The sequence below is a fragment of the Cynara cardunculus genome, assembly GCF_001531365.2.
Source record: "Cynara cardunculus var. scolymus isolate 2C chromosome LG 7, CcrdV1, whole genome shotgun sequence".
NCBI lineage: Eukaryota > Viridiplantae > Streptophyta > Magnoliopsida > Asterales > Asteraceae > Cynara > Cynara cardunculus.
The window spans coordinates 3,658,130-3,674,649 of NC_037534.1; the positions used below are offsets into that span (position 1 = coordinate 3,658,130).

At 33.5% G+C, this 16,520-nt stretch overlaps 1 protein-coding gene across 2 annotated transcripts in view; it reads left to right on the top strand.

Moving 5' to 3' along the window:
* LOC112516050 (phosphoglycerate mutase-like protein 4) overlaps positions 1–7,355 on the top strand; it is an 8,788-nt gene extending 1,433 nt beyond the window's left edge. For both annotated transcript variants that reach the window (XM_025123094.1, XM_025123093.1), the window contains 5 exons: positions 3,721–3,771; positions 3,994–4,104; positions 5,743–5,874; positions 5,981–6,056; positions 6,892–7,355. In XM_025123094.1, the coding sequence (XP_024978862.1) occupies positions 3,721–3,771; positions 3,994–4,104; positions 5,743–5,874; positions 5,981–6,056; positions 6,892–7,118 (597 nt within the window). In that variant the 3' untranslated portion in view covers positions 7,119–7,355. The remainder of the gene's footprint in view (positions 1–3,720; positions 3,772–3,993; positions 4,105–5,742; positions 5,875–5,980; positions 6,057–6,891) is intronic.
* Positions 7,356–16,520: the final 9,165 nt, after the last annotated feature.

Sequence of the window (16,520 nt, forward strand, 5' to 3'; positions counted from 1 at the left end):
TAAGACCAATTTATGTTCATTRATCAACTTTATAAGTTAATGATCTAATGGTCTAAATTGCATGGTCGCAATTTTGTAATTATTGAGGAGTCTCGTGGCATTTATGAAAGTTCAGATCTGACGATTGTAGATCTAATCTAACCCTGAGAATTGGTCTTACGGGTCTCATGAAAAACACTTGGTCTCACATGATCCCAAGTCTATATATATATATATATATATATATATATATATATTTTTTTTTTTTTTTTCCTGCTTCTCCAATCTCCCATTTTGAAGAGTATATGGTAGATAAATCATAAATGTATATGTAATATATTTCTTCTCCAGTCTCCCACTTTGTATATATTTCGCCTTTCACCACAAATGGAATCAGAAACGTAATTGTTACTGTAATTGTCACTACCACTTGCAATGTAACTATAAATACGGATTTGATACTGAAGATGTTGTGTGTGTGTGTGTATCCGTGTCGGGGCTTACGCCTCCGACCTCCTTGAGGCTTATGCCTCGCCTCATTGAGAGAAAAAGCCACAAGGCCCGATTCTGCTTTTTAAAACTTTGTTATGACCAACATCTACAGTAGGCAGCAAATACAATGTGTTGAGCGTACGAACACTGTACTTTTATGTGGTTGTTAGTTAATTACCTTTTTTGCTGAAATCATCGTCAAAAACAAGTTATGAGACTTCATGTATAAAAACAACCACGGGCTTCACAAAAAGTGTTAGCTTCTTGCTTTTAGAGGGTAAAAGGTTTGTACATTCATATGGACACCAAGAACATACTTGACATGGATGACAACAATCTCTAGCAACCATTCTTAGGTTTCAAGGTTTTCTTTTTGTGCCCAAGTCTTTTTTCAGCCTAAAGATGGTGTCAAACTGTTCAATAGGTCACATATAGTCTTGGAAGGGTTCTGCAACAATCCTTAAGTGTCAAGATTTTCTTCTATACATGTTATACATATACATGCTTGTGTGAATAAACTGGTGTACGTGTAAAATCACGAACAATCAAATTAACTATCAGAAAATAGAGAAAATTAGAAGATGCATTCCTCAACTATCATATAACCTGTCTCCTTAACATAGTGGGGTAACTACTCCTTGAACCTTTTCATACACAAAAAAGCGATCAAAATCAAAGTGTTTTGTCTAGCATGAAAAATGGGATTATAGCAAGTTGAATAGGTTGTGGCGCTATAACTTTTGAGAGGTAGGTATAGGGCATTGTCTACTTTCATATCCTTCACAAAGAAAGTACTTTAATGATCTTAAAACATGTGTATCAGTATAGAATGGCCCTATATTTCTTATGTCAAAGGTCTTTATTCAAGACTTTGTATCTCTGACAACCATGAAATTGGTGAGATGCCCAGAAAAAGAAGATAAACAGTGACAAATCTTCTGTTGTTAGGATACTCTCCCTTGGTCATGTTTTTTATTGCAATTATGAAGTAGAAGAAAACACTAGAGCGTGCCTGTGGTAAACTTCCAAACATGCAAGAGTCTGAATTAGTGCTCAGGCCATCTCCAAGGTTTACACTAAAACACCGATTTGGTGTTATTATATAAAAATGTTTCTCCAACCAAGACATCAAATCTAGTGTAATTTATAATGTCATGAATGGCAACTTGCCAAATTACACATATTTGGAGTAATTCGTTACACACTAAAACTTTATAATTTTCATTTTAATCCTTTTGGTTGTTCAATTTATATTTTGATCAATTCACATAATTTATTGAATATTTAACCAGCAAAAGTAAAAATACTAATTCAAACAAACTTCATGATTACAAAATCTCATTGAGACCTTTGAAACAAGTTCATAATTGAATATGATATTTGATTTACTTTAATATTCATTTATCATTGTTACTAATAAGTGTTATAATTGATTTTTTTTTCTAAATTAATTTAAAACTGAATATAAAGTAAAAGACACATAAACTTAAAAGTAAAAGAAACTTTAACATTGATGTATATACATAGGGGAGTAATCAAATGAGAACTCCATATATTGTGACAACCGTGAGAACTTTTACCTTAAGGTATTGTGTCACATGATTTTTTCCCATCTAAGGCTAGCATTTAATGTATTGATGAACATATATTTGGTTCACAAAATATTTGCTTCATATGTATTCAGTTCACAATATGAAACGCAACAAAGCTAAAATATTACAATGAAACAAAAATGCAAAAGATTTCCAAATTAAAAAAAAGTTACAGCAAATCTTTGGTATTTATTTTTTTAAATTAAATAAACACTTTGATGAAAATAATTTAGTTTAGTTTCATTAAGTTATTGTGTAAATATAAATTAGTTTGGTTTAAAAAACCTTGGTGTTAAAATTTGGTCTACAAGTTGTTGGTAAAGTATCATTGCAAGTATATTCCTGGAATATTCCATTTCTATGTCAAATTTGATGTAACTTAGTGTAGGCGTTGGAGATGCTCTTAAGGTGGGGGGGAATTTTGGGGTGTTGCCATATATCGATTTAGGACCTACATTTTTTAAGCAAGATCAAGTCTTTCTGTAGTGAGGTAAACGAACTTACCTACCAGTCTTTTGTATGAATCAAGACTAAGAACAAGTTATGCCTGCACTATATGATTAGACTATGAGACTGATAGGAACTAACTGAGTAATGTAAGAAAACAAAAGATAAATTTACTGAGGGCAGATGCAGAATCTGAACAAAATGTCTCCAACAAATTCAATAGTCCATAGGTAGGACAACGCTCAACTGAAAATAAGTTGTTGAACTCAAGATATCTAAATCAGATTCACAGACCAATATGGCATTATGTATACTTAATATACGGGAGCTTCATCAAACAGAAAAATGCTAGAATTAAGGGACAAGAGATGATAGGTAAGTGCTTCAGCCATATCTTGACACACCGCAAAGACTTGGTTTCTTGTTCACCCATTTGACAGTTAGCAATAGCAAGGACTAGTTCTCTTCTTTGTCCATTAAGCTGCTAGAAACAACAGGTTCACCTTTTTCTTCCAAAAATATTTCTGAAGAGGCTTGGTGTTATCAGAGACCCAAAGGCAAACAAAGAGGCTTTACATCATGACTCCTTCCTTTTCCAATAGATCAACAATATACGCTTTTGGATTAGGTGGTATCCCTTGGATGATTTTCACTTTAATATTCAAGTAATATCTGACCATTCATGCTTAACAGACAAAAGTGAGAGGCTGCAAGGTGCATTTCTCAACCATCATACAACCTTGTTTCCCTAAAATATCAACTCTTGTCACATAACCTCTTCAGTTCTTGTAACATTTCGACAGTATCAGTTGCCAATTTGACTATCAAACTGGTAGATTTAGCACTCTTTTAAATGCATCACATGCTAAGCCAGCAACTGAGGAATTTTGCCAGATACAATTATGCTTCCATGGTTAATAGGAGTTAAGTAAATCAAAAAGTTGTTATGGCATTGTCAGTGTGGTTATCTTGCTACATTCACAAGCAACTCATCTAACATTTATTATTCGTTTTCAAAACCGTCAGATAATCCGAAAATACGGGCAGGAATAAATTTACATATCACCTTGCTCATCTAGGAAGTTTCAGTGAATGCTTCTAATTCTGTCTCCATGAATCTGATTTGGTTTAAAATTCTCTTTCTCGTGTCAAAATGTTGTTCCTATGAGCTTTCATGTTGCTTCTAATTTTCATCCTTTATGTTGACCAGGGACATTTAGATATTGACCTGAATGATGTCGGAAGACAGCAAGCAGTTGCAGTAAGTTACATCTTATATCTTTTGATGCTAGGGTAATTGTGTGCTAATTTGGTGACTGGGTGGATATTTGCTAGGTTTAGTTTGTGTTTCGGCATCCAATGTACATGGGTTGCACCTTTTTATATCATTATATTATTATCAACAAAAAGAACACTTGTATCTTGATAATTTTTGTTATTAATTCGTTAACATCAGTAACACATATGTATGATCTTGTTGGAGGTGGCTGAAAGGTTATCTGGGGAGTCCAACATTTCTGCCATATACTCTTCTGACCTGAAAAGAGCTCTTGAAACTGCCCAGACGATTGCAAGCAGATGTGGGGGCCTTGAGGTATGATTCTAATAATCATCAATATTTCTCTGCATACATAGTTCATTAGACTGATAGAAGAGCATTAAAGCGCTGTTGGAGGTGATATGTATAATGATTTGCCTTGTAGTTGATAGATGGGAGTTTGGGTTGGGTGGGGTTTAAAACTATGAAAAAGAACTCGGGTCTTTTCCTTTTTGATATACATCTTCTTCCATTACACCCCTAAATCTAGGAAAGATGTACCTGGAGATGGACGACCCTGATCTGGAGATATGGAAAAGAGAGTTGGGGATGGAGAAAACACAAATATCCTGTCTTTGTTTTATGATCTAAAGGTAGATACAGTAGAAAGTATATTATATTTTGGAAAAGGTCTGGCATTTCTACAAATGAGTGCAAATGACATACTCCCTCTTTCCCAAAATAAATCTCCATGAAGAAAAAGGCACACTGTTTTAGAAATGTGTGATTATTACACTTTTTAATTAATTAAATGACAGTTTTGCCTTTGTTAACAGAGGTAGCAATGACTTTTTCAATCTCATAATTAAGGGTAGACTTGGAAAGTAGGCGCCTGCTTTTGAAATTTTGACACTTACTTAAGGACAAAGTGACAAACTAAACATGTGGACACTTAGTTTCAGGTGGAGGGAATAAAATAGAAGTATTATGTTTTTCGCAAAAAGGCCTTGCACATCATAGAAATTAGTGCAAATGACCAAGCATGGTAGGTATTTCGCTTTCAAATGTAGCATATGATGTCATCCCTAAGACCTTGTTGGCTAAAAGACATTTGTAGAATAGGGAATTACAAATCCAAATATCTGTAGATCTTTAATTGGGTTAGCCACGTTTAAGATGAAGTGTATAATGCTATGCAAACAGTACTAGTAGGTTCATTAAATATCTAGCTGATTACCAGCATGGTTGATCCAATTAGGGCCTGTTTGTTAGCAGCTTAATGAGCTTAATGAGACTTACTGCTTATTCCGTCAGCTATACATGACTGTTTGATACTGGCTGAATGATATAGAAAGTGGCTTATTCAGTAAGCTTTTAGGGGGAAGCTTTATGCAGAAAGCCAAGTTTTTTTCAAACCTGTCTTTCCCAATTAAAAAACATGTTTCTTCCATCCATCAAAAAACCCTCTCAAACAAAAACCTTCACAATCTATATTAGACAGATAATCCACACAGAGCTTTATCCATACATGACTTAATGGAAAACCAACCAAACAGCCCCTTAGTTACATAGCATACTATAGGGTCACTTGGAGTTGCTGATCGAGATTTAAGTAGTGCATTTGAATAATCATAACAGTGCAAAATTATCTTCATAGTGATGTGCAGGCTTGTGCGCACCTCGACTAATCCCATGAGACCCTGAAAATACAGTAAGGAAAATCCCAAGTGCCCTTGAGGAGACTCAAATTGCCGACCTATGGGGAAGATCCCCAAGACCTAGCCTTTATTTGCCAGTTGAGCTTAAACCTCAAGGTTGCGGGCATGGATTTGTCTACTCATGACGAGTATGTAGGTTTTTGATACCTTGATAGTCATGAATGGAAAAACAAAAATGGAACCTTGTGGTTGGAAAAAAAGCTTTATTTTTAACATTTTAAATCGGCATGGCCACTTTGTCATGTTCCTATGTCAGGTAATTCAAGATCCAAACCTTCGAGAGAGACATTTAGGTGATCTTCAAGGTCTTGTATATAGTGAAGCACCCAAAATCAAAACCAAGGCATATGAAGCTCTTCAGTCTCACAGGAAGGACGTTGAAATTCCAGTAAGTGCCATGGAGTCATTATCCATAAAAAACACTTCACCGCTGATTAATTTGATTGGCAAAGAAAAATAAAAAGAGATCATTCACAAGTTTGTTGTTTACATAGGGTGGTGGTGAAAGTCTGAATCAACTCTATGAACGATGCACAGCTTCGTTGCAAACAATTGCCAGTAAACACCGAGGTACTAATTTAGAATGTATAAATTAGGCGGTTGACAGTCTTAGGGGCCGTTTACCAAATGCTTAACGGCAAGAATCATCACCTCACTTACCTTATCGGGTTATATTCTCAACCATCAAAATGGATTTGCGGTAAGCGTCTTTTACGCGGTAAGCGCTAACCCGGTCAGAGTTTGGTAAACGGCCCCTTAGTTTTTTCTGCTTTCACTGTATTGTGGTCTTACTTTTTTCTCTAGTAGTAGTCAATACTGCGTTTCGGATCCTTTTGTTTGTTTTAAACTTATGTCCCTCACATGTGTTCCTGCCATCCTTTTTGCTGACTGCATTTGTTGCTTGATTACACACACTTCTCTGCTACTTTTTCGCACTTGGTGTAATTATTTTTTCTGCATGTTGAGCGTCTACGTGGATACAGCCTTTCTACCGCTCGGGGTAGAGGCAGGCATGATCTGCATGTTTACCCCAATCCCCAACTTGGGGGGGGGGGGGGGGGGGGGGGGGGTAAATCTCCTGCTACTCCTTCCCAGTTCCTTTCATCGGTTCATGTCCCTCCAATAAGACGTCCACAGGTCACCTTTTTCTCTCCTACCGTTTAATTTATATATGCACCCCCTGCATTTACTTAACCTCCGCTGATAGTTTCGTGTTGGCCAAATACCCTTACACATGTCGATAATTGGAGGAACAGGAAAGGGGTAATAGCCGACCCTACCTCTATGTGGGATATAGTGGGTTTGTCTCCATTTTTCTCACTTAGATTAGCCATGGTTGCAAGTTGCAACCATACAAAAGTTGTATAATTTTTTTTACCACTACACATATTGCAACTTTTCACAGGAGAGCGGGTGGTGGTGGTGACTCACGGTGGTGTGATCAGAGCACTCCACCAGCGGGCTTCTCTCGGAAACGGACGCCGAGCAGGAAGGATACTGAACGTATCAGTCAATGTATTTCACTTATCGGATCCGGACAAATGGGACATCAAGGTGTGGGGAGATGTCGGTCATCTGAATGGCGCCAACTACTTAGATTCGGGTTTCGGTGGCGACAGAACTTCCGGTTAGTCTGCTCGATACATGTCCATTTCTTGCTTTGCTATATAACATTAGATCATCCATCAACACATCTTACAAATTATAAAAGCCTTGATGGGCTTGAAATTCTATGGAATTATTGCACCCCAATTAATATGTTGAATTGATTTGTATCTAATCCCATTAGTGGGAAACAGCGATTTGGTTGAAAAGAAACCTTGTTATTATAAGTTGGTTGACGTTGACCTTTGCACATGGTTGCAAATGGAGATATTATTGATGACGTGGATTATCCTATTTTTAGTGTCTATTAGTAGCTTAATAGGACTCGTAACTTGTTCGGTCAGCTATACATGTCTGTTTGTTAGTGGCTTAATTATATAGAAAGTGACTTATTTAGGAAGGTTTTAGGGGGAGAGCTTTATGCAGAAAGCCGAGTTTTTTTTCCAAACTTCTTTCTCCCAATAAAAACACACTCCTTCCATCTATAAAAAAAAACCTTCCAAATAAAAACTTTTCAATTTCTACAGACATTAATCCACAGAGACGGTTTTATCCATAAAGGACTACATGGAAAACCGAACAATCATCCCCTTAGTGTTGAAATTGTACCAAAATGTGTTTGAGCTATGTTTGATTTTGGTTATAATTATAACATCCTGTTTTCTAGGTTAAGGGGAACATGGGTGGAGAATGAAAATGAAGATCATTGATGGTGTTTGGTTTGATACTAGAAATGGCCAAAAGTCGGTTTTTAACCGGGTCCAGTTAGGGTTGTTCTCTGTGTGTAACCAATTCTTTTGTCTGATATTTCATTGAAAACGAGTAACTGTTAGGGTTTGATGTCACAGGTCTCCTAAAAGCAGGCCTCGACTTAATAGATTGGTCTTTACTGGTTCCAGTCCCACTTCTGTGACCGGAGGCAGCCCTAGGTTGACCAAGTCTACCAAATGCTAGATAATGATTTGTTTTGTAACAAATTGGGGAGGGGGGGTGATTTATAAAAACCCTAGGATTAGTGATGCCCTCCGGTATGCAATTGAATCGATGGTTGTTTGGATTTCGTTACGTGAAAACACGACTTGTTTTACGAGAAAACAATTGTAACAAAAATAAAACCTACAAAAACTGGTGTTTCATAATTCTAAGTGTTAGATATTGGGAGCTAACCATTTAAAAATCTATAAAATTGTGAAAACTTTGAAAATAGGTGTATTATGCGTTATTCTTCTACATGTTATCTAATGCTAGGATTTGAGAATCTGATTACATATGTTTGTTTTACAATGTAAATAATTTATATTTGTTTGTAAAATCAAAAATGAACGTAAAAAGGTTTTCACATTGTGAATCTAATACATATGAAAACAAATATACTGTAAATTAGATATATGTTAATCAATATCTTTCAATCTTTGTTATAGATAGGCAGAAAATTCATATGAAACAATATCTTAAGATAAAAGTCATTTGGGCTATTTACCTAAACACCAATAAGGTTCAACACTATTACTTATCTGATTAGATAAATTTTTTGTCTATCAAAACGACATCATATGCAACAATTACCCAGTAAGTACTAACAGGATAAAAGTTGACACATTCACTTACCGAATAAGACTCTCGATCTTTGTCATTGTTTTTATCGGATAAGATTATTAGTACTTACCATGTTCATCTGATAAAGTGAGATGACTTGATAAGCATTTAATAAATGGCTCATGTTTTACTTTTTTCTTGTTTTTTAATTAGTCAGCATTCTCGTTTTAACTTATATATATATATATATATATATATATATATATAAGATCAATTCTCAACTCTTGGATTAGATCTACGATATGACAATCTGAACATTCATAAACACCACGAGACTTCTCAATAATCATAAAATTGTCACTGTACAACTTTAGACCATTAGATCATTAACTTACAAAGTTGATCAATGAACATAAATTGGTCTTACGGGTCTCACAAAAAACCTTTGGTCTCACGTGAACCCAACCCTATATATGTTATATATAATATATATGTATGTTATATAAAAATAGTAAAGCATAGAGAGGTTGAGGTTGGAGGGGGTGAAGATGAGCAGTAACATGGAGAGCGAGGGAATCGTGGCATCTGCATCGGGATTTGATTTGCAGGTAACGAATTTACAGAATCTTCCTAATAAAACTGAAAGATACGATTTAATTTTATTTTTATTTTTATTTTTATTTTTATTTAATTTGTTGCTTTACGTATTGGCCATTGGGAAACTAGCTTCCCTCAATGCCATTGCCCCTTGCAACGTCTTAGAGCCTCCATTTCAAAATATATTTAAATCATATTATTTTCGTACCAACTTTTATTCCATTTTTTAAGTGGTTTATAGATTGTGGTTTTCGTCTCTATAGTTTATAATTTATTGTTATTTTTATTTTTATGATTAAAATTTATTATTATTTCGATCCTTATCGTTTACAATTCTTTACTGTTTTGGTCTCATTATACTTAAAGGTAGGAATCAGGGATGGACCCAAAAAAAGTTCAAACGGTGGCACCATTTGGTTAAGAAAATGACACTAACATGATTTGAATTTGGGTTTGGGGTGGAATAAAAGTCTTGCAAACCAACTCTACCAAATAAAACTTGTTATCATTGTAGTTTCAAAATACATACGGTGGCACACAACAAATTAATACGGTTGTACCTTTTACGAACCTAAATTTTTTTACGCTTCAACGGAGGAATAATACGGTGGCACGTGCCACCGTATTCTCTACTGTTGGTCCGTCACTGATTAGTTAGATATCATAACTAATCGGAAACAAAATATCCTTTCAAGATTAATAAATTTATGACTATCATAAATTGGTGAACTGTTATTCATATCCCATAATACGAATAACAGATAAGGAGAGACAGTAAACCCTAGCAAACGACAAACTCTTGCAATCTCATCTGTTGCCATTGTCGAACCCGACCTCAATGGCTACGTTACCTCTCCTCATCACGAGTCATAGCCCTGCCAAACCCACAACCACCTTCGGGTCGCCATCTTTGCTCTGCCCCACAACCTTCATGATCAACCAAGAGTTTCCATGTCACAAAATCATGGAACCAACCTTTGTCTGTTTCCATTAAACATAACAGGTATGCAACACAGCAAAAAAAACTTTTTGTGAACTGTATATCAGTGATTCAATTACATAAATTCGTTCTGTTATAGCAATAATATAGAAATATTACATTTGTTATCTTGGATCTAAAGACGTTCTTATACCAATATAAGACTCATCTAGTTGCTAAAACTTAAAGAAAGAAAGACCAAACTACCACGACAACGAATTAATGATCGACTAAGACCAAACAACCAGACTCCACTGTTTTTTTTATTTTTTTATTATTAACCTAGATATCCAACCCACTATGCGAGCCGACTGGTCCCAGAGCGACCACCTGCTTTGCAGATATCCCGGAGTCACCGCATTTGAACATTCGTGGCCACAAGGAGATTTTTATTTATTCTTGAATTTGAACATGAGACCTCCTGGTACTTTTGACCTTTGGAGCCAAGCTCAAACCAATCAGACTCCACTGTTTTTGCTAAAAGCTAAAATGGACGAATCATCAAACAGACCCGTCCAACTTCAGACTGTATTCAGATCCAGTTATTTTCCACCTATAATTTAAAAACACGAGTTTGTAAAACACTTTATCCCCACAAACAACCCCTAAAAAACCCAAACAAAGAAAAAGAGGCAAAGTAGAAGCCTTCATGGCTTAATTTGGTGGGATGTTCATTTTTGGGCAATCTTGTTTTTGTAGATAACCATGTTTTAAGTCCAACAAGATATTTTGATGTTTGTGTATATTAATGTTGATTGGTCAATCCATTTTTTTTGGAATTTTGTTCATGGGTCAACAAGTCAACCCCTCTATTTAATGGTGTAGGCTATTTTTATTTGGGTTCTTATAATAGATATGGTTGAAAATGCTATTTTTATTTGTTCACGGCGTTTTATTGAGAAATTTCAAATGTAAAAAAATGGTCTCATGAAAATAGGTTGGTCTCACGTGAATTCATCCCTGTTATAAAGTGTCTGCTTTATCATTTGTTATATATATATATATATATATGTGTGTGTGTGTGTGTGTGTGTGTGAGTTATTATGCAACCCTTAACATTTGTACAACTCAATCTCAACCGTCCATTTAATTTGATAAATATGTGATTTCATAAAAGCTTTTGTTATTTCCTAATATAAAATATTGATCATAATTAATGAACTATAGTCATCTTCTATAAATATTCAGATCATAATAAATGAACTTTCATTATTTGTATAAATATCTCAATTAATTGGATTGCATTGGTTATACAAATAGACATGGTTGCATTTGAAATATACCTTATATATATATATATATATATATAGAGAGAGAGAGAGAGAGAGAGAGAAAGAGAGTTTGTTTCAAATGCAACTCATCGCATTTGTACAACCAATGCAACCCAATAAATTAAAATATTTATTAAAATGATGAGAGTTCATTTATTATGATTTAAATATTTATGGAAGATGAATATGGTTCATTAATTATGATCAATATTTTATATTAGAAAACAATCAAAACTTCTATGAAATTACATATTCATCAAATTAAATGGACGGTTGAAATTAAGTTGTATTGGTTGTACAAATGTAAAGGGTTGTGTAATAACCAACCTCTCTTTCTTTCTCTCTCTCTCTCTATATATATATATATATATAGAGAGAGAGAGAGAGAGTGTGTGTGTGTGTGTGTGTGTTTCCGATTGGTTATCAGTTTTATGTGACGTTTTGGCATACTAGTTGGACTCGATGTTTATCTGGTAATTGAACATGTTTATTAGTTACTTTTGTAGAGTGCAAAAATAGAGCTTTAAAAAGTTGTACATATACAATAATATGGTGTAAATTTGAATATAAAAGTATGCAAGAATATGACATAAATACTTTATAATATAAAAAACATATGAGTATGATAATATACTTACGTATAAATAAAGTTGTGAACAAGATACTCGTTTTTTCGTATAACTTGTTTAATTAAAATTAAGTTATATTTAAGATAATTAAAATTTTAAAAAATTTAAGTGAATTAACGGAGTTTCCAAAACTTGATCCGTTTCATTTGGAACGAGTAATATGGATGTTTAATATTTACAAATTGGGAAAAATAATAATACTATAAAAAATTAAAGATTTTGTATCTGTTATCGATTTATATTTAATGCTTTAATAACTGTATTTTTTACAGATAAAGCATCTTCATATGGTGGGCTCTCCTTGGAAGGATTCCAGTTCGGATGACTTTGGAGGATCGGGGATCGATTTGGACTCTGCGCTTTGTCCTATTTGTAACGAGATACAGAAAGCGTTGGAGCATTATCTTGTGGGATGCAAGTTGGCAAATGAAATATGGGATTTGGTTTGGAATTGGTGGGGTCTCGACATTAATTTGGAGAATACTCTAAACAATGTTTTAAATCATTCAGGTGGTACTTCGTTTTCAGGTTCATTCAAAAGGATTTGGCAACCAATTATTTGGACACCATCTAACTTGATTTGGGGTCATCGAAATAACACGGTTTTTGAAACGGAATCGTTATCAGCGGAGGCATTGTTTGCCAACACACGGGTTCGAGTGTACGGTTGGATTTCGAGAAGATCTTAATAAATAATGTGTCTTTTTTTTTTTAAGTTTAAATTTTTTTAAAAACAAAATTATGTGCTTAGCTAAAAGGAAATGTGAGTTCACCATTAAAAACAAAACTTGGTAAAAGGACATGTGAGTTCACTATTCACATATACATCTTCATATGTGAATAATTGGTAAAAAGATGTGTAAGTAAACATAGATTCACATATGCATTTTCAAATGTATCTTTTCTGGGGTCACTAATGATTCACGTGTACGCCTTTCTTTCGCATTATCTCAACCTTCTTTGCCCTTCTCAGTTAAACCTTAACCTACAGTATACTAGCTCAGTATCGACTTAAATCATGGTGAAAACGATTAGCAGTTATAAAGTAATAAATATCCATTTAGGTACGGTTACCAAACTTTTACTGGGTAAGCACTTACTGGTGTTACTTACCTTCCGACTTCCGAGTGAGCATGACAAGAACCTACAATCTTACTCGTTAAAATGCATAACAAGAACCGAGACTCTTACACAGTAAATGAAAGTGACATTTATTCTTGGTAAGCACTTAATGGATAAAGACACTTATCAACAACCCATTTTGATGGCAAAAAATGTTGCTGGATATAGAGAATAAAAGTGGTGTTCTTACCAGTAAACGCTTACCGAATAAGTGTTTGATTAAAAGCCCGTTAAACTAGAAAATGGGAACATTGACTTGTATCCTTTTCACAACTTGGTGTCCTTTATATCATAAAACATGGAACACTTTTGGAATTATTCTAAGTGAAATGATTACATTTTTTGTGTCTACAGAAAAAAATGGAAATTGACCATAAATCCATTCCCTCCAATTTTATAGATTCCATTTTGGGGATTATTTTTAATTTATTATTTAGGTTTCATTTTTAAATATTACATTTATCGTTTAATAAATTATTTTAAAAATGTAATAATTAATGGGCATGTGATCAAAATTTCTAACACTTGTAGAATGGTTTGTACCATTTTTCCGTATTGTACAATAATTTAACATATGATGTAATGATCAATAATGAATATATATATATATATATATATATATATAGGGTTGGGTTTACGTGAAACCATTTTTTTACATTTGAAACTTTACAGCAAAATGTTGTGAATGTAAAAAATAGTCGAACATTTACAGGAAAAAGCCGAACCTTTACAACATTTTGCTGTGAAGTTTCAAGTGTAAAAATGTGGTCTTACGGGTCTCATGAAAACATAATGGTCACATGTGATCTCAAGTATATATATATATATATATATATATATATATATAGAGAGAGAGAGAGAGAGAGAGAGAAACGATCAAATGAAAACCGCTCTCATTTGTGTAAACTATGTAAACAAATCTCATTCATCCATTTTCTTGATCAATGGTCAATATTAGTTCAGGTTATATTAGAAATATAAAATAAATAAATAAAAATTTAATTTATAATACCTATAAAGGTAAAATGGTAACTTTGGTAGTTGTTTTATTAATGGTAACCATATCATGTTATATCATTAAAATAGATTCAAACTATAAATAAAACACACCATAATCAATTCTACATAATGAATCATTTTGAATAGAAATTAAAAAAAATTGTATTACATTACATGAACGAAATGTCTTCACAGTTTCATCAATACACTAATCAACGTAATCCTGATCAGATTTTGTCATTTTCATGTTATTGATAGATGAATCTGTTTCATTTTGATAATGAAATTGTTTCATTGTTCACTAATTACACAAAATTTTCTTGGAAACCATGAAATAGTTTCACTTTCTTCAATCACCTATTTCATCGGCCAGCACAGTTTGATTAGTCATTTGTCATTTCACGTTATTGATAATGAAATTGCTTCACTTTTCGCTAATTACACAGACTTTTCTTATCTTTTTTGAAATAGTTTCACTTCCTTCACGCACCCATATCATCATGCACCTATTTCATGATACACTAATTTCATGTTGCACCCATTTCACATGCACACATTTCCTCATGCACCCATTTCATAATCATTTTCACTTACTTTATGCACCAATTTCACCATGTATGAAACCGGTTTCATGAATTTTTTTTGATTTTGTTACTGATTTCATGGATTTATTAATCTAATAACTTACGATTTTCATTAATTTTGGCAGTAATAAACCGAGACACAATATAAGAAAATCCAATTTTTAATATTATAATTTAATTAAATATTTAAATGTTATCATTTATAAAATTTCTTTTATTATGTTATCTTAATTAAGATTTATTAATAACTTTCATTTTTAATAGAAAACAATGCAAATGACCAATATACTCTTAATGATTAAATTTAATTAAAAAAATAGAATTTTCTTATTGATCGAAATTAGTTTACACGGTTTTTAAGAATTGCACGGTTTTCATTTGAACGTGACACACTATATATATATATATATATGGAAACAAATTATAGGAGTAGGTGTATTGTATTCCCTTAAATTAAGGTTGTTTAAAATGAAAAAGGCTGGTGAAAATGATAATGGCGGAGGGAGGAGGATGGTGGTGGTGCAAATGCAATCATACGCCATTCTTATTGTGGTGGACCTTCCACCATCTCTTGCTCCTTTCAATTTACCTCCACTATACCCATTACTATTCCTTACCATTCTAACACTTATAACATTATATATATATACATATACATACTTGAAATCATGTGAGACAAGACTGTTTTCGTGAGACACGATTTTTACACTTGAAACTTCACAATGTAGAAATTGTCTCTCACATAAACAGTCTTGTCTCACATGATCCCAAGTCTCTATATGTATATTAAAAGAATTGATACGGTTTAAAATTGGTTGGGTCAAGCTGTATTAAACGACCCACCAATGGTTTTCAGTTCTTTTATGTTATTTATTGATAATAAATGTATTAAATTAGTATAAAACTACACAACTAAAGTATTGTCGATTTTATTAATAAAGTGAATTAAAAAATATTGTAAGTGTTTGAATACATCAGTCAGGTAACCGAAGCTTAGAGAGAAACAAATGAAAAGAACTTGAATTAACAAAATCTTGAACATGTGAATTGAAAAAGTGCAACTTCGAAAACAAAAGTTTAAAGCGAGTTTAAAGATATTCACATGATTATAACAACCATCAGGAAAACACGGAATGATTTCACGGGGATGGCTCAAGCTGACTTGCAAAGAGCGTCTTTATGGTATCTTGAAGAGAGAATGACGTTTTTAGATAATAAAAAAATAGAAGAAACGATCATCATAGTGTACTTGTCCAACACCTAAGGGAGGACCCACACTAGGCATGGTGGCACGAGCCACTATATCATATTAATGTGTGCTAACGTATGTATTTTGAAACTATAGTGATGACACAAATTTTCTTTGGTAAAATTGGTATGCATGACTTTTCTCCCATCCTAGATGAAGGTTCTGAATCATGTTTGTGTCATTTTGTTAGTTTATCGTTCTTAATTTCAAATTGATAATGTCTCTAAAAAGATTACGAGAAAATATTTGAACATGGGACCTCACATACGAAAAACAAAGAACTAATCAATAGTCTAATGATAATCTTGTGAAAAATATCTGTAGATTTGTTTCTTATAGTCAAATGATGTCATCACTTGAAAAAATTCATAGGTTCTCATCTGTCTGCACCTTTTATATATATATATCTATATAGGGGAGCGATCAAATGCAAACCACTCAATTTGTACAAACCGTGCAAACC